General features: G+C 42.7%; 1 protein-coding gene and 1 long non-coding RNA gene across 3 annotated transcripts in view; one reads left to right on the forward strand and one right to left on the reverse strand.

The window, feature by feature from the left end:
* Nucleotides 1–943: 943 nt before the first annotated feature.
* Nucleotides 944–12,279, reverse strand: LOC110558288 (uncharacterized). The gene is made up of 3 exons (XR_002477002.2): nucleotides 12,109–12,279; nucleotides 11,399–11,573; nucleotides 944–5,356 (listed from the first exon to the last, which is right to left on the reverse strand). It is a non-coding gene; the product is annotated as an uncharacterized LOC110558288 (long non-coding RNA).
* Nucleotides 12,280–12,284: 5 nt separating this feature from the next.
* Nucleotides 12,285–25,970, forward strand: part of Lgi1 (leucine rich glioma inactivated 1) — a 46,573-nt gene continuing 32,887 nt past the window's right edge. The window contains exons 1-2 of one of the 2 annotated variants that reach the window (XM_021653103.2): nucleotides 12,285–12,921; nucleotides 13,360–13,431. In XM_021653103.2, the coding sequence (XP_021508778.1) occupies nucleotides 12,707–12,921; nucleotides 13,360–13,431 (287 nt within the window). In that variant the 5' untranslated portion in view covers nucleotides 12,285–12,706. Of the gene's footprint in view, nucleotides 12,922–13,167; nucleotides 13,286–13,359; nucleotides 13,432–25,970 lie in introns of those variants that run through there. The other variant, XM_060388947.1, reaches the window with a different exon arrangement.

Raw genomic sequence — 25,970 nt, forward strand, 5'->3', positions numbered from 1 at the left:
GAGGATTGGAAGGTGAAGCAGGAGCAAAAATGTCTGAGAAGGGAGTTGTCCACTGCCTCGTCAGCTGGTAGATGCCTACGGCTGGTGGGCACAGGAAAGCCACAGCCCCTAGGGGAGGCCCTGGGACAAACTAAGACCATCATAGAGACTTGAGTTAAGTATAAACTTTTCCAACAAGTCAGGCAGGAATCTGTGGGGCTGTTGCTGCCCCCTAGACTGGCCTGGACCTTCCCTATAATCCGTGTCTTCTTGCTTAGCTGCTTGCCTCTGTATCAGGATCATGTGGGCCTTTGACGGCCGGAATTCTGCAGTCTCTTTTATATGTGAATGTCTAGTGACACTGTCTCACATGGAGGACATACATATTTTAAAGAAGTGATGGAGGAATATAGTGTTCATAGCAAAATATCCTAAACAGATTCAGTGCAGTGGAGGTGTAATCTAAGTAATGTAATAGCAGTGAATCTTAGACCACTCACTCGAGGCCTGTGTTGTCACTTATGTTAACTTAGAAGAATACCAAAAAGAGCTATTCTCCTGGTAAGCCTTATGAGCCCTTAGAGTTCTGGCTATTTCAGTAAGATAACCCTTCTTCTATCTGACTCAACTTCAGAAAAGAGGCCTGAGCTATGGCTGTCAATGGTTCTGAGACCTACTCCTGTACTGCAGGAAGAGTCCCTGGAACACAGGCCCAGGGCTCAGTAGGGACTGTTCTCTACTTGATCTTAGTCAAAAAAGTTGAGAATCAGTATGGAAGCTGCTCTTGATCTGGGTCATTCAGATCATTCAGAACAGACATTCAGAGCTGTTCTCCTGCTCCTAAGACCTTTTGTTTTTCCTCTTACCCTCTCCTTCCATGGTCCTTCTGACAGCTTCAGGAAGAAGCTTTCATGTCAGGTGAGGAGACTCTGAACAACAGAAGGCAGATTACAATAATCACAACTCACCATGAGCACTGACTTTTATATATCATTTCTTTTTCAAAGTCATACCAGGAAAGCACATACTATATCCGTGTCATCAATGAGGAAACTGAGGATGTGAAAGCATAAAAACTTGACCAAATGCCCAACTGTTAAATTGAAAAGCCAAGACCTGAGTCATAACCCTTACACTAGGTGTATCACACTGAGTTACAAAGACCTAAGGAGTCCCTCAGGTGTATCCAGAGCCTTGAGAGCCAGTAGGTGTCATCTGAGAGCCTCTGGAGTCAGGAGCTCACATAGGTAAGAATTATCCAAGATTTATTTTATAGACGCCATAAATTAGGAATCACACAATGAACAATTTGGAAACAGGCACAAGGTAGAATACAAAATATATGTTCTTTAGAATATTACTGGAGTTCCAGGGTTCTGATTCCTCATCTGAATGATGAGGAGGTAGGAAGATGGAAAAAGCCAGAGCTTTGAGGCTCCTGCCTCCATTGCCCAGAACAGTGGGGGCACTGCCACATGTGAGGCCCAGCTAAAGCGCAGCTCCAAAACTGTCAAAACTCACCCTTGCCCTAGATCCAAAGGGCATTAATCCTATAGGCAGAGCCAGTTCTCTCATCTCCTTGCTATTTTCTGGGGTCAAATTCTTTGCTTCTTGAGTCACCATTCCTACTGAAACTAAGGGGTGTAAGAGAGGCCACAAGTCACAGCAGCAACAGAACACACTTAGTTCTTCCAGAATGAGAGTATAAAGTGAAACAAAAATGAAACAGAAGCCTTCCAGAGGGTAAGACAAAGGACAAAAGCCCAAAATCTAACAACACACAGTCCAAGTTTCTGAAGCTTTCACAGTCTCGTTGTATGATTTTCCACTTAATTTCACAATCTTAAACCAAAGCAGAAACATGAAATTTTAACAGAAAGGAAAATTAAAAGGACAGTTAAGGCTTTCTCCTGGCTGCTAGGAACTGTCTTTGGAGTAACTCACGTGGGCATCAGGCAGAAGAAAGAAGAGGCATCATGTTCTCTGTTTCCTACCTCAGTGACCCAGCTTCGCACTGTGACAGCATCTCTGAGAGCCATTGCTCTTCCATGCTCCACCCAATATAAATTTTAGCTAAATTATTTTTATTCTGCCCATAGTTTAGAATTATCCTTGCTTTAGTCCAAATAACCTTTCTTTTTAGAATAGACTTCTGTCCTAAGGTAGTTCATGAGCAGAGTGCTTGGACCTGATAAAATTCAAATAGTCATACATGCTTCTGAAAAAAACACAAAAGTTAAGATCATACATTGTCATCTGAGATCACAGTCACGTTCGCTTTTTGTTGTTGTTTACTATTGTTGTTGTTTTGGATAGTCTTTTCATGTAGCCGAAGATGGACTAACTAAAATTACTATGTAGCTCGTGTTGACCTCAAACTTATGATCTTTCTGCTTCCCACAGGCTAGATTACAGGCATGAATCACCTTGTATGTATTATTATAATTATTTCTGCATACAACTTGCATACATTAAAGGTTCCACTGTGGCATTTCCATATATGCATATGGCCTGTTCTGTTTACTTTTGGTTTTGACTTATGCATTTTGGTTAAAGGCAGTAACATGTTGGCCATACACAAAGTAAAAGAATTTCTAAACCTCAGTTTTTTTCACACAGGATTTTTTTTTTCTAGAAAGAGAACTTAGGAAGACAAAGGGTGTTAATACTGTAAAGATGGGAACAGTGAAGCCTAAGGAAATGACACACAGGAGTTCCACAGTTCTAAACAGAGCTGTCCATTTGTTTGGAATCTTCTGGGGCAGTATTCAGGTTTCTCGAGTTAATGGATAATTTATTGATTAATGTTCAGAAAAATGCATCAAAAGGTTCACCATGTTTTCAACTATGCAAATCCTCTTTAGTTCTTTCTTGGTCAGAGATCTAAGTACATTTGGGATGGGATAATTCTTCATTGTGTATGAAGGATCCAAGAATTGTAGTTTTAGCATTCTCCACATGTTGGAGGGTTGGTCTGATATTTGTATTTTAATGCTAATAACTGGCCCTCAAGATCTGCCCGGATACACCTATCCTTGTGTAAAGAAATTATTCCTGATTGGTTAATTTTTAAAAAAGACCTGTATTTGGGCAGGGCAGAAGGAGATAGGTGTGGCTAAGGTTCTCAGCTTTTGAGGAAAGGGAATTGCAGGAAGGAGATAGATAGATGGGAAGAGAGGAGAAAGGATGGTACCATGATGGGTTAGTGTGGAGAAGGAACCATGTGGGACAGGAGGAAGGACTGCAAGAATGGCATGGATGGAGAAAATAACAAGATTATATACATATATATACATATATGCAAGTATTTATAAGAATAGGGTGGAAGGTAGCCCAGATAGAAATGGTTAAGGTAGATGGCATTGGATGGGGACTGGGAGATGGATGGGGAGGTTATTGAGATAGTGTAGGTGAAAATATCTGCCCAGCCCAAGGCAAAGGCAATTATAAAATTTAACAGATGTCTATGTTTATTAATTGTGATAGCAGGCTAAATAATACTGCCATAACAATTACAGGGTCCAACTCTGTTTTAGTTACTATAATATCAACTCAAAACATGCAAATGGAGTTTTCTAGCTATGTTGATGCAGAACTGCCCACACGTTTCCAAAGACTTTCAAGAAAGGCCCTCTGAATTGATATCCATACACAGGACGGAAATTCTAGAATGAAAACAATGAGAAGTCCTCACACATCTCCTTATCCTCTGCTCTTTTGGCCTTCTATAACGTTCTCCTTGCTAAATAAGCCTTCACTCTGTCTTGAAAGTTCTTTGAGCATTCAGGAATATCCATAAGTAATGTTCACTAGCTTCAGGTCCATAGCACAAAACAAAATACACACAAAAAAGAAGGCAACTAGACCTAATGTCTTCAGAGCTCTAGAACACTCAAAAAACTCTCTACTCATTATTTTTCTTTTTATATTAATTACAGTTTATTCACCTTGTATCCCAGCTCTAATCCCCTTCCTCATTCCCTCCCAATCTCACCCTGCCTCCCTCATCTTCTCTCATACCCCTCTCCAAGTCCATTAATAGGAGAGGTCCTCCTCCCCTTGCATCTGACCCTAGCCTATCAGGTCTCATCAGGACTGGCTGCTTTGTCTTCCTCTGTGGCCTGGTAAGGCTGCCCCACCCCCCTCATTCTTTTTCAATGTGCAAAAACCCTGTTCAAACTGCCCTTGCTTTTTCAATAATTATTTCCTAATTGGGTTTCTGGCAGGGGCAATTTATAAGGAGAGCATCATCTGAGATTTCTCAGCCCAAGAATTTTCTTAGAAAACCAGAGCAAAGGTGTGAAGAGTTGTACCCAAGGAGCCACAGCTCACACAGAGCAGAATCCGACTTTGGTCCATTACCTTTCTTCTATATCTCAGAGACAATTTTATCATATGACAATATTTCCAAGACCCAGTCCAGGTCATGTGACTAGACTAATATACAAGCCCAACACTCACCAGCTCATACAGCTTTTGCTTGCTTCTATGTGAGTGAGGTGATATCACCTTAATTCTGGGAAACTGCTGTGAAGCAAGAAGACAGTTCTGTAGAGGGAGAGAGATTATGAAATTCATAGAATCTAAGGTCTGAATGTTTTATGTTTAAGCCTGCTAAACATCTTAATGTGAGTGAGCTGCCTAACCTTGGTGAACCTCAGTTTCTTTAGAAACTGGGGGGAGGAGGGCAATAATCAAATTGTGTTATAATGACTAAGAGGAATGTGTGATTCTAAAGCATATAAAACAGTTCTTGGAATGATATAAAGCAATCATAGGTTAATTATCATCATCATCATCACACTATTTATCAGCATCATGCTCGATCAAGAGTATTATTTTTTTCTTCTCTGGGAAGGAATTAAGTAAGATGAAAAGGCAAGGGTGGTCCAATTTCTGCTGTCAGCGTGAGCTAAGAATAGCTCTGCCCTTGAAGACCCAAGCAAGAACAACCATTCACTTTTGACTCAGTCTTGACAAGGAACATAAAAATGTATAAAGTCAACAACAAAGACCAGTGGTTAAAATTTAGCAAAAGGTGATTTGATTGTTTTTAGAGTAAACAAAAGTTCAAGTTCACACCTCTAAGCCAACTTTTCTACAAAACCAATTTATCTACTTTTCCTGGTAGTGACCACTCCCTTAAAGGAACGGAGAAGTAAGTTATGTATCCACCTCCACAGAAGCATGTTTAAGCCATCAGATTTGCAGCTTTTCTTCTCACTGGACTCTGATGGACTAGGAATCTTGGCGAACATAACAGCCTGGGCTGAAGTCCTCACTTTATTCTTGTTTGTCTTCTGGAGGCCATCACTCCTACTGGGGTGCTATTCAAGGTTCCATTTGTTTCTAGTTCTGTTGTGGTCCCATCAGATTCCTATGTAGAGGGAGTAGAAAACAGTAATTAAGAATGTCTTCTTTCCTGGACTCTGATGTTTTGGCCTCTGGAGCCAGGCTGACCTGGAGGCGCTTGTCTTTCTCTAGCCAATCCCCAGAGATAGCAACTGACTTACCAAGGTGGGTATGCCTTTCACACGCAAACTAATCAGTCCAAACTCCATCCCCTATCAAGCACTGCTCTGTCAGGCTCTCACACTCCAGGCACCATCTCCCTCCCAGTCATTCCAGGCAAGTAACATAAACTCAGGAGCAGCCTTATTCTGCCTCATTTATTTCTTCAGAAGAGGCTCTTTCTCCGTGCTCTGTCTACCTCTTGACCAACCCTGACACCTTTTTAGGTATCAAGCTGTGCCTCCTATTTTATGGTTCTGCATGATCCCTTAGCGTTCCATGGGGATCTTTTTAAAAATAACCAAAGTATAGGGGGGTATTGTGGTTTAAGCCTACAATCCCAACACTCTAGAGGCAGAGGCAGGTAGACCCCTATGAGTTTGAGGCCAGCTTAGCTCCAGGACAGCTGGGGCTGGGTAGTGAGACCATCGTGCCTCAAAATAACAACAACAAAAATAACAACAAATTTTAACCTCTGTGACATAAGCATCATGAGCTTTCAAAATTTCTCGTGTGATTCCAAAGTTCAGCCAAGTTTGAGACCCACACTGAGGTTTCATGGTACGCATTTCTAAGCTTACAAGTTTTCCTTGTGCTAAATCTCCAATGTCTTCTTTTGGACACTGGAAATGTGTGCGTTTAACCCAGAAACGCACACATTCCACAATCTACTGCCTGTTCATCTACATTTGTGCGGTTGCACAGTCATCTTATAGAGAGGTTGGAGTTCGTCCTTGAAAGTGATTTTATACAAGACAGCGAGGAACTTTTGGTAAAGAAGGAGTTAAGATGAGAGCTAGCTCAGCTGCATGCTGGGAATTGTAGTTCAATAGAACCTTAAGGTTCTGGTACCGTTGACTTCCAAAGCAGCACGCAGTATATCCTATCCCCCATGGCTTATCAGAGAGGCGGTTAATAATGAGGTTGTCAGTCAGAAGCCCCAGGTCGGAGCCCAGCACCCATCTCAGCAGCTGTGGAGCCCTAGCCAAGCTTCGTTCCTCCTCTACTTCCTTTTCTTTGAAAATAACAACAGTCCTTTCTAGAAGCAATAGGGGTAGGAATAGTAATAATACTTAGCCCACGGGATTGCTGTGAGTTAGTGCATGGAATATGCCTTAAAATGTCAGCTGTCATGGAAAGGGAAGCATCTGATTTTATTTTTATCGCATCTCCACTTTCTTCTGAGCCAAAGCTTTATTCCCTTGAGCTGGAAGAGGTAAAACTCTACTGATTCTATCATTAGAAGATAAAAGTTTAGCTTTCCTTTGAGAAATGATCCATAACCGTTTGTCCAAACTGTTTTTTGATCATTTTTCTGTAAAACAGTGTAGTAGGGTGTGGTATGATAGGCCAGAAGAAAAGCAGCTATTAACTAGCAGATTCTAGTGTCATGGTATATATGCTCTTGGTTTGCCTGGCTGGCACCCATTCCTCTAGAAGCAGCATCTAGCTTTCCTTCAGGAACTATCCCTCTCCCATCGCACATGTCCATAGATATACCAGTCAGGACCCTTGAGTTTTCACAGCTAATGAATGGTGGGTGCCTGACAGCAGCTCAGCCCTCAGACTCTCTCCTTTGATGGTATACATAAAGATAAGAGCCAGGAAGAGAATGCCACCAAGGTCCCCAAGCTCTTGCAAGTTTCTGTATCTTAAACGCTGCTTGGCCAGCCCTTTCTTGGATTCTAAAGGCTCTCTATCACCATGGAAACAGGTTCCCTTATGCTTAGGTTGGCAAAGATGGCAATTGAGTCTGTCACTTGCTACCAAAGAGTTCTAAATGATACTACTCCTAAACCCCCATAGAGATCTGGTCCTCCACTACCCTTCCCACCCCCACTTCCTATGTAATTCTGACAGAACCATCAGTCATTGAATGCATTCATCACACACATCACATGCATATCATAATTTATCCTAATGTTAATAATGCAAACATGCTGTTATTTTGACCATATCAATGTAGAAAGGGAGGCACAAAGTACCTAAGCAAAATGTTGAAGGCTACAGAGCCTAGTAAATAGAAGAAACACTATTCCAGCAGGTCCAATTTCTGCCTTGCATTAGCAAGTGAAGCTTTTGGGGCCATTTCTCTGCTGCTTCGCAGATTCTGGGGTACTCAAAGAGCCCCAGCATATTCTGATACAGATAGGGGTTTATCTCCTTCCTTCCCTCCCTCCCTCTACCCTCCTCTTCACCCCATTCTTTCTTCAATTGTAAGTCACGTATAAGAAAGCACAGTTTCTATCAGCTCACTGGACTCACACGCGTATGATTATTGAGTGCAATCAAAGGGTTAACAAGGCAATAGTTAACCCTTCCGAGAGAAATTTTGTATTTGGAATCGTGTACATTCAAAATCCTGCCTGTAGCCACCGGACTGATTTCCTGGCTAACTACTTCATCTGACTTTCAGCGTCAAAACTGCTCTATTAAGAAAGCTGCTTAAAATGACAGTGGTTTGTTTGCCTGGGTGTCTGCAGAAGGAGGTGGAGCCAGGCCTGAGTCTTTAAGATTCCTAATGATTTGTTTACCAGAGTCAATGTGGGGTTTCCTAGGCCACGCCAGGCTGAGGGGAAAATTGGGCTCATACCCACGGCACAGGCTGTTCCTCTCTCCTCTGCTTTCATCCACCCTTCTCGATCGCCAGCACACTCCCGGGACCCACTTCTGCAGCTCTGAGGATGGCCGGGGAATGCTGCACCCGTGCTCCGGAACCTGGTGTAGTGCCCTTCTCTATGGCTCTGGCTCCCACCAGGGTGATTCGCCAGCTCCTCCAACGGCTGTGGGGCTTGGGCCACCAAGGTTGAGCAGCTCCAGGAGCAAAGACTCCAGTGATTCTGGTGACACCTCAGACTGGATAAAGATGTTCTTTGGCTCTCATCTCTACAGCAGCCTGGTACTCTGTGCAGTTATTCATAACATCCACATACGCCACAGTGGTGGCTCTAACTACAGTACACCCGCTTGGTACAGGTTCTCAGAGCAGAGCGCTCATACTCTCTTCAGCTCACACATGCACAAGAGCAGTGGGTTAAGAAGAAGACACACACACACACACACACACACACACACACACCACCCCCACCGCCTCTCTGAAACCTTGTTTTTCTCAAGCTCTGGACCATATCTAGGTCAACCCTAGCTGTAGTTGCTTTCACCAGACTGGTGGTTCTGTTATTGGTTCATTTGGTTGATTTTGGTTCTTTCATGTGATTAGACTCTTAATACTATTAATAATATCTGCCATCCTAAGACAAGTGCTGGGCCAGTGCCAGATCAGGTGGTGGTGGTGTATTCCTTTAATCCTAGAACTCAAGAGGCAGAGGCAGGCAAATCTCTGTGAGTTTGAGGCCAGCCTGGTCTACAAAGTGAGTTCCAGGGCAGCCATGGCTACACAGAGAAACCCTGTCACAAAAAAACGAAACAAACAAAAAACAGAGAGAGAGAGAGAGAGAGAAGTGCTGGCTTACTAAAGTAACCATAGACATACAACTGACCTCATCTCATGTGAAAACTTTGCTTCCCAAGTACTGAGAATCACATGATCTGAAGATCAGTCTTGTTTCAATGATGATGTTGAATCTTTCTTATATATCAGATTCACACCAAGCATTTAGATATGTGATCTTTAGGTCTCTCAGCAACTCTGTGTGCTATGTATTATGATTGTCCCCATCAACAAGGAGAAAACTGTGGCTTAAGAAGTTAAGTAGGAGCTGGGTGCAGTTGTGCATGCCTGAAATTCCAGCACTTAGGGAGGCAGAGGCAGGCAGATCTTTGTGAGTTCAAAGCCAGCTTGGTCTACAAAATGAGTCCAAGGCAGCCAAGACTGCACAGAGAAACCTTGTCTCAAAAAACAAAGACAAAAACAACACAAAACAAAATGAAGAAGAAGAGGAGGAAGAAGAAGGAGGAGGAGGAGAAGTTAAGTAGGTCCATGGTCACACTGCTGGCAAAGTGCAGAGCCAGCCTTGGATTCTTCTTAGTTGCTGCTCAGCAGCTCAAACTAGGCTCTGAGCCTGTTTCAACTGGGCCTTCCAGCTCCCTGGGGCCTCCTGCCAACTCTGCTTTCATCTTTTCTTGGCTCCTCTCCCAAAGGCCACCACAGTCTGCAGGTGAATTGCCAACCTTATCTGAGGGTCCCCAAGCTGTGGAAATTTCTAGCACCATGCCTCTGCTTCTTATATCTGCTTTACACTCTCCAGGGGCTTCCCAGGAGAGTAGGATGGGAGGCCTCACCAGCAGTATGGCCTCTTGTCTGACCTCAAGTCTCTCAAGACTCCCCAGCCCCTCCCCAGATTCATTTCTCAGAGCTTCCTCCCAGAAAGGCTGTCAGTATCCTGCATGGCACGGTTTAAACTGTGCCTGATCTCGGTGGGCGTTTTGATTGACTAAGGAATTCAAGTCTGGACTTTAAATGCCATAGAAAAAGAAAAAGTTACTGTCTTTTCAAAATGCCCAATTGTAACTTGTCCTTAGTGTCCCCTTCCCAGTGGTCCTTCCTCCACTTGACCTGACAGACTGAGCAGAGCAGCTTCAAGCGAATGGTAGGGATATAGTTTCTTACTCTCATTCATTATTCTCCTGGCTTTGCCACACCAAAAAAACAAAGGCTGCTTGGCTGTCTGGAAGCCCAAAGCTAAGGGCTTGTCAGTCTTAAGGGTTGTGTTTGAGAGCCAATCCTAGGGAAAGAATATCCTGTTTGACCACATTGATTGTTTGAACCAAATAGTTGCCATTGTTTTGCCCCACGCAGGGTAGTGGCTCTGTCAATCGGTGTCTGTGCTGTGTGTGGCTCAGTAGCTCAGTTTTCCTATTAAATGCCATATACAGGGATTGGATCCAAGATCCCAAGGTCCCTGGAAACTTCGAGGTCATTGTTTTGTTGTTACAATTATTTTTTTTAAAATAAGGGAATTAAGAGAGGGACTATTTGAATTAAATGACTCTGCATAAAATTTTCACAGAGTGATCACATTAGAGAGAGAGAGAGATCCCAGCATGCACTTGCAAAAGGATTCAATTTTCAAAAAAAGTCAACTCGTGGCCAACTTTTAAGTAACACATTACTGTTTAATTGAGGCTTGCCCACAGGTCTGGGTTTCTAAGAACAGTCTCTTTCATCCTTTTCCACACAGTCCACAGTGAGACAGTAGCACAGTCCACTTTAAAGTCAGGGCTTCTCTGAGGGAGTCTTTTTGAAACATGCACCAGAAAAAAAATTACTGCTGAAAACTGCATGAGCATCCTATGGCTATTCAGAGCACCACAGGCTTCGCACACAGTTTCCTCCTCCCTCCCTCACTGTTTCTTCAGAAAACTGTGCCCTGACTTTTTTGACCGAAGCAAGTTCCTTTATTAGAACACTGTGGGACAACTTGAAGTTTATTAGGTGAATGAATATATGATTACTGTAAGTAGACCATGCATTATGGTATTGCTCCCACAGGCATGCTGTTTGTCCACCCTGGGCACAGTGAATACAGGCCCTGGTTTTGCAGCAGTTTCTACTTCCATGGAGCTTTTAATCCTCTGGAATCGTTGTTGTCATCATTGTCATTGTCATCATCATCATCATCATCCCAGTAATCCAATAAGAAGGTGATCGAGATTATCACCACCCCTTCTCACAAAGCCAAAGAGTTAAAGGAACAATCGAGCCCAGAGTGGTGGCACCTACCAGTAGTCCCATAGCTTTGGAGACTGAGGCAGCGCAGGCTACGACAGTGAGGCTCTTTTTAGGCCAACAAACAAGAGGGGTAATTGGAGTTAGCCTGGAGTCAGCTGTAAGGGGGAAGAGAATGGCGATGCATGGACCTCTGATAAGGGTGAGCTTGTTTCACAATGGTACAGGCACTCCATTTTATCCATGCAGTTAAATGAGGAGGAGCCATGTCTGACTTACCAGAGTGGTTGTGCCACCTTGAGGGATGGCCGCCATCAGCATGGCAAATGGGCTTTCTCTTCTATTGTCCTAAGGATATCTTCACCCTCTTGGACTGGACAACCAGACACCAAGGCCAAACTCTCTTTGTACTGCCATTAAGCAAATTTCCTTTTCCAAGAGAGTGTCTTCTTTCCTATAATATATGCCAATAAGAGCCTGTGATTTTCATTTGATTCCTACAGTCGTAACAAGACCGTCTGTCCTATCATCCCCATTCTATAGGCAGGATAGCTCACCTGTATGTAAAATCAGCTCCTTTCCTGATGACCTGGGACCTCAAACCTGTCTCCTGCTCACTCTAGCATAATCCCCACTTTATCACAGCCTGCTGGGATAAACCAAGCCCTGTTTCAAAGCCCCAGGAAGCTGGAATTGGCTGCCTCCTGCTGGCAGGGAGCTCGCTCCAGCTCCAACGTTTTAGAATAAACTCTGCCAAAGAAGGGGGGCTGGGGGTGGGAGAGAGAGAGCAAGAAGAGAGGAGAGTGGATTATACACAGAGACGGCTTACAATTCTGTCACCTCCCTCGTCGTGAGAGGAGGAGTGGGCTGTGCATGGGTGGTGGGGGGCTATGAAAACCAATAATTCCTAATAGTTGACGAGTGTCAGGAAAGTATTCACTCACATGCATGCCTCTGAAACTGACATTCTCCACGTGTTCGGGGCTTACCATTCAACAGTGGCGTCAACCAGGTGGAGTCAGCGAGGGACAGCACGGTTTTAGCTGCAGACAGAGTTTCATTTAACTTCATTTTCCCAGCCGAGCCTGGCCCCCAAGCTAGGTTTTCCTACTAGGCGGTTTGCTACATGATGAGCCAATTCCCAGAGGTTCCCGAGACTGCACACATCCTATGCTGCTCCGCCGCCCGCCCACCCACCCACTAATAAGACATAACGCCGTCCTATTTTTGGTAACAATTAAAGGGCCTCCCGGTGAAAGCAGAAAGCTGTTTATTTTCTGTCACATCAGTTCGCTTGCCTTCGAAGCCTGGTCCGTGCTCAGTGTTCTCTGTGATGTGAGTCGGCTCTCTTCCCCCGGCAGTTGGCTCACTCCGACCGCACAGCACCTCACAGGTCTTCCCCGGAGCAGTGCACTCACTGCCTGAACGAGGAACAGCTCACGAATCAGCTGGAGGTCCCTGTTTGGAAAAGGCAGATACAGAAGCAGAGAAGGGTGGACTCCTGTGTGTGACCTGTTCTTAGAGCAAGACAATCAGCAGCTGAATTCCAGAAGCTCTGTTCATGTGTGGGGATATTCTCTCGACTGCATGGAATCAGCAAGAAGCAGAAGGATGGGAAATGCCTGCATCCCTCTGAAAAGAATTGCCTGTTTCCTATGCCTCTTTTCTGTGGTTTTGCTGACTGAGGGGAAGAAACCGGCGAAGCCAAAATGCCCTGCCGTGTGTACTTGTACCAAAGATAACGCTTTATGTGAGAATGCGAGATCCATTCCACGCACCGTTCCTCCTGATGTTATCTCACTGTAAGGCCCGTAAGCATTTTGATATCTAATTTACAATTTAAAAAAATTCCAGCTGGTGGATTTGGGGGGTTGTATGTATTTTGAGAGGGTCATGAAGCAAGAGAGAGAGAGAGGAGAGCAAGAGATTCCTCTTGTGAGCTTGGCCATTTGACAGCACTAACATTTTGCTGTATTTAAAATTTGTGATTTTGATGAGGTGCTACTGAACCTCATTGCTTTAGCTAATAGCCCCCACCCTGGACATTATTCTGAGGCACCTGAAGGAGGCTCATCTCTCTCTTGCTTCATTTGGGAAGGGAGAGCATCATACTTTATAAAATGGTGTGGAAAGAGCAACTGTTATGGTAAATCGAATTAACATAAGGTCTGTTCTCTGTGTGTGTGTCTCTTTGTGTGTGTGTCTGTCTGTTTTTGTGTGTGTGTTTTGTTTTCTTTCAGATCCTTTGTGAGATCTGGTTTTACTGAAATCTCAGAAGGGAGTTTTTTATTCACACCATCGCTGCAGCTCTTGTGAGAAATATTTATATCATGACTATTTTTAATATGGCATGTATTTGGATAAGCCTTCTAGTAAAATGAGCTTAATATTATTTCTGTTGGATGTGATGATGTTTCTGAAAAGGGCGAGACTATCAGGAAAGTGGGAGGAGGTAGATGGGGCTGTTTGTAACTTCACACCAACAATGCAGGTTGATTCTTGCCTGGGTAAATTCACTAACCTGTAATGCTGTCTAGCTTAATGGCTATTTATGAGGTTGTTGGGATATCACAACAACAATACTGATTTTGGTGATCTCGCTTTCATTTTTAACTTGGGAACTTTGGTTATTTTGCGCTGGAGTTCTTGGGTCTGTCAATACAGAGCCCAGCATAACATATGCGCTCAAGATGTTGTCTCTCTGGGATTTGGGGCAGGCTGCTGCTCCTCTGTATGATTTACCATGTGGGGAGAGATAGAGAAAACACCCTTGGTTCTTTCTAGGTAATTTCTTAAAATACCAATTCTCAAGAGACTGCTTTCTAATCTCATCTAATTTATAACCGGTCCCCTCACAGGGAGGGAAAGATGATATTAATATAGCAAATACTCCTTGCTCTATGTTTTGAGTTGGCCACAAGGGAACCATATATTCAAGCAATGCCTGAAAATATTCAAAAATAGCATTGGACTAGGTAATCAGATCTCTTCACAGGCATAATGAAATATAATGAATAATTTGTTCTGATGTCTAATATTTGGCAACTAGACTCTAGTTCTTAATGGGGTATCACATGAGGGTCAAGGGGTCTCCCATTCTCCAGAATCAATCTTAGGTTGGCAGAGAGACACTTCCAAGGCAGACACAGTCAACTGTCAATATACTGAATTTGAGGTATCTTAACTGTGTGATTAAGGTCCAAGTTTTATTTATTTGCTTTCTAGATATATATTTGTTTCCATGCCTTCTTTGCTTGTCTGTTTTGTTGAGATTATTTGTTTACAGGCAAACAGAGTGAATTTGAAATTGGAAGGTTCTGTGTTCAAATCTCACTTCACTGCTCACTAGAACTTTATCATGTGGTCTTGGGTTCTCCCCTCCCCCTAACTTCCTTATCTACAGAATGGGCATTAGAAGACATATTTTGAAGTGTGATCAGAGAGAGAAAAAAAAAACAAAAAAACAACCAAACTTTTTTCTCTTTTAAGAAAGGGTCTCACATAGTTCATTCTGACTTGTACCTTGCTGTAGAGCCTGGCTGGCCTTCAGCTTCTTGTCTTCCTCCCTTTTCCTCCCCACGGCAGAGATCGAAGGTGCGAACCACCACACGTAGCTTTAGATCAAGCTCAAGACGTGGCAAAGTCTTCCATGTTTTCTAAGTGCTACAGCTTTAAATTTTTACATCTAGAGGAAATGCTGAAAGTTGCTTCATATACTGTGTGGTCTATAGGAAATCCCCAAACTGGTTTGACTGTTTGTTACATCGCATTTACAAACTTGATCAGGTGCTCTGATATTATATAACAAGGTTCGTTAGTGTCCTTCTCCTGGCTAATGCCTTTGAGTGATTGGCAATAAAGTACAGCATTCCTAAGGGTTTATCTGTCTGGTTAAGGGAAGTGTTAACATGTCAAAGAAAAAAATTAAAACAGGTTTGTTTGTTTGTTTTTTAATACAGAGAGGGGCAACACTATAAGGCTGGGATCCTTCTGTAGATCACACTGACGCTGAGAAAGCAATCAGTTGTGCTCATGTTGTTTGCTGCTCATATAAATAAAGGACTTGCTTTTTTTAATGTGCTAAGGCATCTTGGATAGTCTAGTAGATTGGTCCTGAAATTTTAAGACTTCTCAGTCACCCAGTGCTCTTTCTGCCTGACACGAGGTGGAGCTTAGCTGGACACGGAAAGCCTAGACTGCGCTCTACTTTGTTTTCGCTGAGCGCAGATGCTGGGCACTGTCGTAGAAATAGTTGCCGGCTGCCTCGGGGTAATGTGATTTCATGTATTTAGAATCACAGGGGGAAGCCAAGGGCCTGGTTTTAAATAGCCCACACTGAAAGTGTGCCATGCCCCTCTGTCCCATGCTCTGAGTTCCTATGGAACATTCCAGCCCTTATTTCTAAAAGCAGTTCAGATTTCAGAAATAACAAAGGAGCCAGTAGTTCTGTCCTGTATGTCCTTGGTCGCCTCATATTAGCTGACCACAATGGGGTAGATTTGGCCTCACAGGTCTTATGCAAACCATCTAAGATCAAAGTTTGTCCATAGGCTCTGGGACCCTGTTTGCCCATTGTTTGCTTCTGCTTCAGATTCTCAAGGAAAAAGGCAAATGAAATCATTTTCACTGAGTAAGAAAATAATGCCACGATTGCAGACAGAAAGTGTCCTGTGAACATTGGCAATGAATTCAAGAACATAGATCTATGGGTCCATCATATGTCTGTGAAAAGAAAAACTTCAGATGAATTCTGTTTGATCTTTGTTGAACGCAGTTGGTTTCTTTGTTTGAATGGAATAAGAAATGTCAGGTTCCAGGTGGGTGTGGTGGTGTACCCCCCAAAAGCCTAGTAGTGCTAGAGAGGGCTGAGACAGGAGGATCTAGAGTTTGAAACAAGCCTGGATAAAAACAAGGAGGGGCCTCGTGATGGGTCATTGTTACAATCTGATATTATGGTCATGGTCGTCAGTGCTTCTTCAGACCTTCCAAGAGAGGGATGATGAGGGCCGAGGCTGGCTATGTGGTAGGCTATGTTGTAGAACCAGAAAAATAAAGCCCACATCCAGCTAGAGAGGAGAGAAAAAATTAAACTGATCTAATAAAAATTTATCAGATCAGTTGTACAAAACATTCTTATTAAATATTCTTTTTGGAAAAAAAAAAAAAAGAAGTTCCCAAACAAATGTCGTTTTCTTCATGTTTTTCACAGGGCCAACTTGAAACATAACCAATGAGCGTGATTATGCATTCCCGTTTGCTCTCGGTGCTGGAGTGGTACTTTTACTGAATGCAATTTGAAGAAATGTGTTTTCACACATTATGGCCCTGTTCCTTCCCAACTACAGACTGAAATCCCCAACGGTGCAGGCTTATGATGGAAGACTCAGATTTAAGAGAATAAAATGTGGCCATGTGCCATTGGTTTATGACATTTTAATGAACTAAGGCCCTTCAACTTCTAAGACACTCCTAGTCCCTGGCAGTGAATTCCAGAAGTAGTTTTCAGTGTCACTCTCAAATGCAAAACAAAACAACAACAACAAAAACTGTACAAATTCAATAAGGCCAGAGAAGATACCAATTTTCTTTCAATGAGACTTAGTCTTGAGTAAAACATAAAATTTACCTTTATATGGAGAAAACAGCATTTAACAAAATCAATCCACAGTTGACACATATATAGTCCATAAGAAATGAAAAAGCAAATAACATGAACAAGAAATAAGCCTATTCTTACCAAGGTACTTCCTTAGGATCTTCACTGTCTTACTTGTTCAGAGGCAAATGTCCACAGCAGATCTTGCTCTTTAAAACCATTGGGTCCTCTACTATAGGTAATAGAAGCAAAATGTGGCAACAGTCAGTGACTGCTGAGTTAGACCAGTCAGTTTTGAGGGTGTGAGAACACTTTCCTAGCTGGTTATATATAGATGAATATGTCCTGTTTTATGCCCAGCAGATGCCATTGAGGCAGCTTTGTCTATGGTGCTCTCCCCCCAAACCCCCAAGCCCCCAAGTCCCAAATTTCCCTTTTCCCTTAAAATCTATAGGTCTGCAAGGTCTGATTGTTTTTGTTGTTGTTTGTTTTTTGGTTTTGGTTTTGGTTTGTTTTTTGTTTTGTTTTGTTTTGTTTTTGTTTTTTGTTTTTTGTTTTTTGAGACAGTATCTTACATATTCCTGGCTCTTCAATCTAGGAAGGATGATCTTGAACTTCTACTCCTGCCTTTACTTCCCAAGTGCTGGGAATAAAGGCATGCCCCACCACACCCTGTTACGTGGTGCTGGAGAGCAAACCTAGGGTTTCACATACACTTTGAGAGCATTCTGCCAACTAAACTACAGCCTCCAGCCCAATTAGCTGACTCTTATAACTGTGTAAACTGCTTTTGTATGAGGAGTGCATTCACTGAAAGCATGTTTTGTTCTTCCAGTTATTCAGACCGGAAGCCTGTTGGTGGCCTGCTCCTCCTCCCTTGATATCTACTTGCCCTGGGGAAGTCCCCCTCCCAGCTACCTGAGAATCTGCCTCTTCCTCTTCACCCAGACCTGTTCCTACCTGAGGGACTTTCGGGCTTCCTTGGCACACACCCCCCCCCAACCCCAGCTTTCCATTAGAGGCCTCTCCATCAGTGTTACTTTCTTTAAAACGATAGCTCTCACTGAGCCACCCAAGTGCTTGGAACGTTTTAATGGTTCCTAGGAAGGGAGAAAGTCACAGTACCAGAGCAAGTGTTAATAGCACTTGGCTCTTTCCTGTTTGTCCAGGATTGTCAATCACAACACTAACCCTGGCCTCTCCTGCCCCATATACACCAGGGACATTTGTGTGAAAAATGAGAGTCCTGGGTTTTAGCTGGTTTCTCATATTCTAGATGCCCCTAGTACTACCCTGAAGTTTGTTAATTATCCGTGCACATGTCTGGTCCGTCTCTGACATGTAGGTCAGCAGTGAGCCATAGCCTAAGGAGGACCCTTGGGACTAGAAAAGGCCAACCTTTGCTTCCTATGTATTTGCTGGTACCGATCCCCATAGCCACAGACGTCTAGTAAAGCATTTTGTTTCAGTACCTTGGTCATGTTTTCAGCCTTTCTAAAGCTTTATGTACCCCAATTTCACACAAACTAATGGGGTAAAGTACTGGAAAGTGGTAGGTCACCAGAAAGTGACCTAACACCCCCCCCCACCACCACCACCACCATACACACACATACATACTACAAACGAAAGAGATACTCAAAGTTCTTCAAAAGAGATTGCCGGCACTTAGAGGCAGAGCATCAAACCCAACCTGAGACTCAATTTATCTTCGCCCACCCACCCCCTTCCCACCCTCACTTCACATTTAGCTTCCTGGGTTCTTAGTGTGACTGCAGGTGCCAACAAGCCTGTTCTCTGTGAAGGGTAAGCAGTCCATTTCTCCTGTCCAGAGGGACACCCACGCAGAAGCAGCAGAGAAGGTTAAGATGAGAAAATCACGAACGCTTACTTTCCTTGCTTATTTGTATCTGCTTAGTTAGAATCAGCATTTATTGGGGACCAAGGGAGAAGCAAACAAAACAAAACAGATAAGTACTTATTGTGTAGTTGCAAGCGAGAGATTTTCAGGGCAGTAAACGAGTTAGGAGATGCCACTGTGTAGGAGGTACAAAGCTGGACTTCGTGAGGGACACAAACTGGCATGCTCTCACTTCCAACATGGCAGCCTCAGGCAGGTGGTGATTAATGACAGGTGAGCTGTGTCTTGATCGTTCCTGGATGTTATTCTAAGGCAACCCTGATAATCTTGAATAGAATGGCTTGCGGCTTATCGGGATGATGGCGATGCCAGCTGGTTTGGATGTTGTGGTCAACATGGGCAGCAGAATTGTCGAAGGGGCTTTTCTGTATGGGCCGGGAAGTCACCTCCGCTTCCTGGTGAGCTGGCAATGTGCAAATTTAATAGCTTTGTGGTCAGACGCCCTTGAGTAACAGCCTCACTCTCTGATGCTTACTAGTCTTGTGATTTGGGGTAAATTGAACCAACCTTTGACATCTATGTGTATGAAGTGAAAAATAGGCAATAGAACCTAATGCATTAGAGAGCAGTAAGGACTGAAATGTTTGGATGACACTCTTCCTTTAAATGAGTGAATGCTGGATTTATAACAGTGGTTGCTTTTTTTTTTTAATATTGATCCTAATATAACATCACATTAGTGTCTGCTTGTACCGTCTGAGCTTGTCTGCAACCCCATCTTTAAGGTTCTGTGGTCCTACAGGTCTATAAGGACCTGGTGAGAAATCTTGACTTCAAGTATTTTTTTTATAGGAAATGTGCGTGATGTACTTAAAAAAAAAAATGTTTAACCCTCTCACATCTACCTCATGAATAAATAACTACAATCACAGTTTGTAAGACATGTCAGATTTTGCTTAAAATAATTAAACTGGTAGGATGCAAACAATCTAAAATAAGATTTAGACAAAAGAGTCTAAAATCCGGTTTGGGCATAAACGAACTGTGTAACATTGAGCAGGGCACAAAATGCTGCTGGGTTTCAACGTATATAAGCATAAAACACTGAAGGAATAATAGGTGGTGGCTTTAGAACTCGAGTGCTAGTGGGGTGGTGAGACAAAAAAGGAAGACATTGGGCATGAGGCAACAGGAAGTGGCAGTGACTTGCAACCTGGAGGAGACTCACCTTACCTACGAGTGACCTCCTTGCTCCCACTGATCATTGCTGATGGGATACAATGAGCACGGGGTCCAAGAGCACAGGGGTATTATCCTCCTAACTTTTAGGGGGAAATAAAACATCTGGAAGCAGATTTTAAAGAGGATAAAGACAGAACAAAGCATGAGTTGGCATTTGGGGGCCTTCACACCACTACTTAAAGCTTCCTCCAGCCTTAAAATCGTACTATCTTCTGTGGGCTGGAGAGGTAGCTCAGTGGTTAAGGGGACTTGCTCTTGCAGAGGACCCAGGTTCAGTTCCCAGCACCCACCTGGTTGTTCAGAACCAACCATTGCTCCAGTTCCAGGGCCATGCACACACATAGTGGACCTACATACTCGCATGCATTAAATAGATACATCTAATAAAAAGAAAATTCCAGAAGTGTATTTTTCAAAATCTATTATATTCTAATTATGAATACTTCATTATAAAATAGAAAATCGCTTTGTTAAAGAAGCAGATTAAAAGTTATTATATCAATTCTCACAAAACAGTAAATTAGATTGGTAATTGAAAGTGCCCATGATGTAGAATTGGCATGAGACTCTGAGTTCAAGCACCAGCACACAAAATTTTCAGGCATGGAGGCTCAGACCTGTGTTGGGTATATATGGGTAAACAATTTAAAAAATATATAAGGACACCCAGTATCAACCTCTGGCCTCTACATGTATACACACATGCACGCAGTTTTAAAAAATCAAACGAATCTCTAAAAAGTAGAAGCTAAAATGTATAATCACAAATAAGTCCTAGAGAGTTCCTCATGAGGAGCCACGGGTTCACCCCACGCTTCCACAGCTAAATATCTCTACTCTTCAGAACCCTTACTGAAGGTTTGCAAGCCATGCAATAAAACCAGTCAAGCTTTGGCTAGAGGCATTGGTAACTTTTATATTGCCAGATACTGCTCACAGTTTTTATCTCATCATCATGACCTTCCACTGTGCACATAATTTCTTCCAGAGGAAGAACTAAGTACTAAGTACAGAGGAAAGTTAACTTCGCTCTTACTGTTAACCACTTCTGTTTACTTTCTTCTGACATGAATAATCTTGGGCGAGTTTGACTTTGCATAGTTTTGTTCCCCAAATCCAATCCTCTCTCAAAGGGTCAACCTTTGCCATTAACAAAGTTATTCAGGGGAAATGTGCCCTGATTCCTGGGGACAATGGCTGAAAAGGAGTTTCAATTGCTCTCTGAAAAAGTGGCGGCATCGCTGGCAAAGACCTCCTAGTTTCCCTAGGTTTCAGCCCTCATTTGTATGTGTAAGCTCTGGCTTCCTTGTTTGAAAAAAGAGACGGACAAGTTGTCAGAAAAAGAAATAATATAGTAAAAGAAAGGGGCCTTCTTTCCTTCGGTTACGTCATAGAGCAGTGTTCTCTAAGCCTGTGTCCAGGGGAACGGTTATTCTGCAAGAACAGAGTTGGTCAAATGAGGGCAACTGCACGCTGCATTACTGCTTGCCTGCTCTCAACACACCTTGGCATAGAAAAGACTTTGCAATTAAAGTTCATCTAGTCTTCTCAACTCCCCGAGAATACAGGTTCTGTGGAACATCTTTTGGCAACATCCACACACAAGTCTCGGTTATTAGCTTCCTTAATTATACCTTACTTTGTTCTAAAGCAGCGGTCCTCAACCTTCCTAATGCTGCAGCCCTTTAATACAGTTCCTCATGTTGTGGTGCTCCCACAACCATAAAATCATTTTCATTGCTACTTCAGAACTGTAATGTTGCTACTGTTATGAATCATAGTGTAAATGTCTGGTTTTTTTTCTGATGGTCTTAGGCAACCCCCATGAAAAGGTCATTTGACCTCTCAGCGGGCCGTGACCCACACATTGAGAACCATGGCTCTGAAGAGACCTGGTGGCAACACATGGACAGGACATATCTACTATTCTGAAGGAGAAATGAAGCCATCTGCTCCATAAAGGGATGACTCAAAATGGTTTTGTTAGAGTCGTGCCTCACCACCAGGCTATCCACCCGGTCAAGCAGCTTTGCATATGTCTGCTTTTTCCTTAGGGACCTCCAAGTCAATGCCCCTCTCCCAGGAAGTAAATAACACCTTGCCACAGGCTCCAGACTGTGAATATGCTCTCACTTTTCTCACTATTGTTTACTCTGTGGCTGAACAGGTGCTGCCCTGGAAACATTCCATGAAATACTCTGTGTAGATCTCTCTGACTGACGGGTCCTGCAACCAATTAGACGGGTTCTGCATGTTTAATTCCCCTTTGAAGAGTCTCTATTTAAGGGAAGAAAGGAATTGCAGATCTGAAAAGCCTGATTAATTTCTCCAACCCACTCTTCCTAAACTTAGCTGCCATTTTCTGCATGTGACCCTCTCAGTCCCTGGAAGAGGTCAGAGTGCAAGGGGATACCACCTGGAAAATACTGGTCACCTGGGCAGAACTGGTGGGACCAAGGTAGAAGAAGCTGGCTGTGCTCGTGGATATCAACCAGTCCCAGTGGGACAATCAGGCTGGCACCCAGAATTCCACCTACACCACTTACAACTTTCATGTCATTGTACCCCCCTCTCACTGTAGTTTTCTTTATGTTTTAAGTGGAGACTATAAAACCCACATTGCAGCATGCCTCTGAGGATTAAAGAGATGTCAAGCTGCTGAAGATGAGGCCTGCTACAGATCAGGCCTAAGATAAAATTGAAATCACCCCTTGGTTTCCAGGGAGATAGAAGATGACTTCATATAAACACGGAGAGAGGGAGCTGTGAGCTAGTTGTGTTTGTTTCTAGAAAGAAAGCGTTTTGATAATCTTGAGGTGACAGAATACAATAAAGGGGCAGCCCCATGCCCAGGGAACTCTTAAAGATCTGAAATCTATATTCTAATTCTGTCCCACCAATGACAAAGAAAGAAAAGGAAGGAAGGAAGGAAGGAAGGAAGGAAGGAAGGAAGGAAGGAAGGAAGGAAGGAAGGAAGGAAGGAAGGAAGGGAAAAGAAAAGAAAAGAAAAGAAAAAAAGAAAAGAGACAGTCACATTGCTTAACATCTGCCGGCCTCAGTTTCCTCATCTGTCAAAAACGAAATTAGATTTCAAGTCCCTAGAGCACCTCACCACCCCCCCAGCTTTGTAGAACCAAATTAAGTTTCTTTGTACCCAACCTTTTTTGAAAAAGTGGTAGACTACTTAAGGATCAGCTGAATTACATTGAAAATATTTTTCAAGGATCAGAGTCAAAAATAACTGTCAAATAATATGCTCTTCAGCAATGCTTCCCATTTTAGTGCTTCTCTGTCTTAAGAGCATATTTAAAAATATTCAGATGTAAATTATTCACGTGGCACATGCACTCAGAACATGCGCTCTTAGCTGATGTGAATCATCAGCCTATTGTTAATTATTCTTCAACCAGCCCTCTTCTTTTGGATAATGAACATTACGGACAACCAGAAAGTCTGGATTGGTTAAGTGATGCTCTAAACACATTGACAAGTTCCTCCAGCTGTGCAGCCACATCTGGCAGCAGCTGTAATGTGTGCAGTTTGTTCTCCTTAGTGTATATATAGTACCCATTTGCCCAGACACATAAGAACCTGGATACATGCCATGGATGTCTAGTAGCCTGGACCATACTCATCAGTCTTAGCGGGCAGGGATGACTTCTCTGGACCTCAGTCTCGCCCATCTCTGGTATTTTCTTTGGATAGATAATCTCTGACAGAAGCACTGGAGACATGCTCATCTACATTCTCTCACAGACTCTGGAGGCATCTCGGGGGGGTTCTTTTTGTTATAATTCCTATTTTAACAGAGAGTGAGCATAGTCGCCTACTTAATATGCTCACATACAGTCATAAGCGGCAGACTGCAAGCTCTGAAGCCTGATTCCGTATTCTATATCCCATAGATACAGTCTCCAGGTGACAACAGATGCCACTGCTGGCCCATCTCGTCTTCATCTAGAATGGTCTCTATAGGGAAGGGATTGTGAGAAGAAAGGGTTAGTTCCCAGGAGAAACTGCTCTGGGTGAAAGAATGGAGGCAGGCTTTTCCTGGGCTAGTGACAATTTTGATGGCAGTCAAGATGTTCAGGTGGTATAGAGGGTCTGAGTCAGTGTCATTAGGGCCAGGGGTCCTGGCATAGGACCAAGAGAGCAGCCTCATTTGGGACAAGATTTTCTCAGCAGGCATTACACGCCCCATATTTTGCCATCTGCAGACAGACCTCTCTCCCAGCTTACATGCCCACAATGCCACAATTCTGTGTCTTTAGAGTTAAAAGCGACCTCTGAAACTATCTCTCCAGCCCCTTCTTTTGGTAGCATATAGCAAAGTGGCATGCATTAGGACATACAGAAGATTTATGGCCAAGTGGCAATCAAGACCTAAGCTTTCTGGTCTTTCTATAGAGTTTTTTCCTTAGCCTTTGGAGGATGAAACCAGGGCAAAAAACAACTTTTGGGATCCATGTGCCTGACCTGTCATCCCTCTGAATGGACCTTGTCTCCGGCTTGTCAGCCGCACCGAGGCCAGCCTTAGCCTTAAATTCGTATAGTCAGGCCTTTCTTCTTGGGTCCTCTGCCCCTCATTCAGTTCTCTGCTGCTGATCCCAGGTTCTGTTTTAACCTAGATTCCCTAATAACCTGCTACCAACACTTCCCTTTTTGACAGCTGATCTCAGCCTTCATCCAACCAGGACCACACCCACACCCCCACACGTCCAACAAACTTATGGCCATGGCACTAAGGTGTTTTGTTGATGAAGAGCTGTGCCTTACCCCTATAAAAAAAACCATATACAGGAAGTGAAAGAAGGGAACGCAGCGTGAGTGGGGTCAGGATATAATATAGCCAGTCATAGCCTCTGGCCACAGCATTTATTGACAATAAACTCATGAATTTTAAAAGGCAGCTTCAAAAATAGTATACTGAACTGGGCATGGTGGCAAATACCCACACATTATATTATAATTATATGTGATTGTAACTATAATCACAATGGTAAGGAGGCAGAGGCAAATGGATCTCTGCGATTTCTAGGCCAGCCAGGGTTATATAGTGAGACCTTATCTTGAGAGGAAGAAAGGAAGGAAGGAAAAGAGAAAGAAATATTATTCCAACTAATGCTTAAATAAAATATGTAATTTAAAGCTTATTACAAATCAAAATTTACTTGATATTTTATACATTTGTAAACCACCTGCCTCTGCCTCTCTGAGTGCTGGGATTACAGGCATGTGCCACCATGCCCAGCTTCAATTTGTATTTTTTTTAAAAGTATAATGTTTTAATATTCTACTTTTAATATTTCTATATGTTTTATGTTTATACAGAAAGAGTATAAATATGATTGAGTGTTAAATTCAATAAATATCAGGAGAAAATTAAATAAGTAATAATGAAAATAAATAATAATAAAATAAATAATAACAAAACTACAATTAAGAAGCAGTGGGTATAATAAATAAGTCAAAAATCTTACTTTTGAAAAACAAACTAGTAAAATGGTAGCCACTTGGAAAGAATAACACTCATAAGCTAGAGGTCCATTAGTTATTAACAAAAAGCAGAATAATGTTTAGGGAAGAACCAAGGAAGTGACCTATTTCACATCATACATGGGGCTAAGTCCCCAGTGAATCAAAGAAGTCATGACTTCATAGGGAAAAAGTGATAAATTAAATGTTAGTGAAGAGGTGATGAAATAGGGCTTTCTGTACTCAGAGTTGGACATGTGATTTGCAAACATTGCACAAAAGCTAGGCACTTAAAAACATCCTGAATCTAATGGAAATCTACTATAAGTCCTTTTCTAGAGAAAAAGAGGCAGGAAAGGTCTTTGTATACAAAGGTGGTCATGGTGCATAGTAAAAACTGTAATTCTCATTTTAGTTTGACATAATAATATTCCATTATCCTATTATCATTAAAAACTCGTCACGAGAAAATGTCCATGATCAAATGAGGAATTGGGAAGTATACAAATCAAGACTCCTGAAACAGAAAAGAGAAAATAAAATAAAATAAAATAAAAATAAAAATGGACACAAAACAATACACAACTTTTCTCAACTTGATAAACACACATGTAGACATCACGTGATGTTATATGTAAGCATATCAGTATGCATGTATCCAGATAGTATAACAGTGC

This window comes from Meriones unguiculatus, chromosome 1, assembly GCF_030254825.1.
Source record: "Meriones unguiculatus strain TT.TT164.6M chromosome 1, Bangor_MerUng_6.1, whole genome shotgun sequence".
Classification (NCBI taxonomy): Eukaryota; Metazoa; Chordata; class Mammalia; order Rodentia; family Muridae; genus Meriones; species Meriones unguiculatus.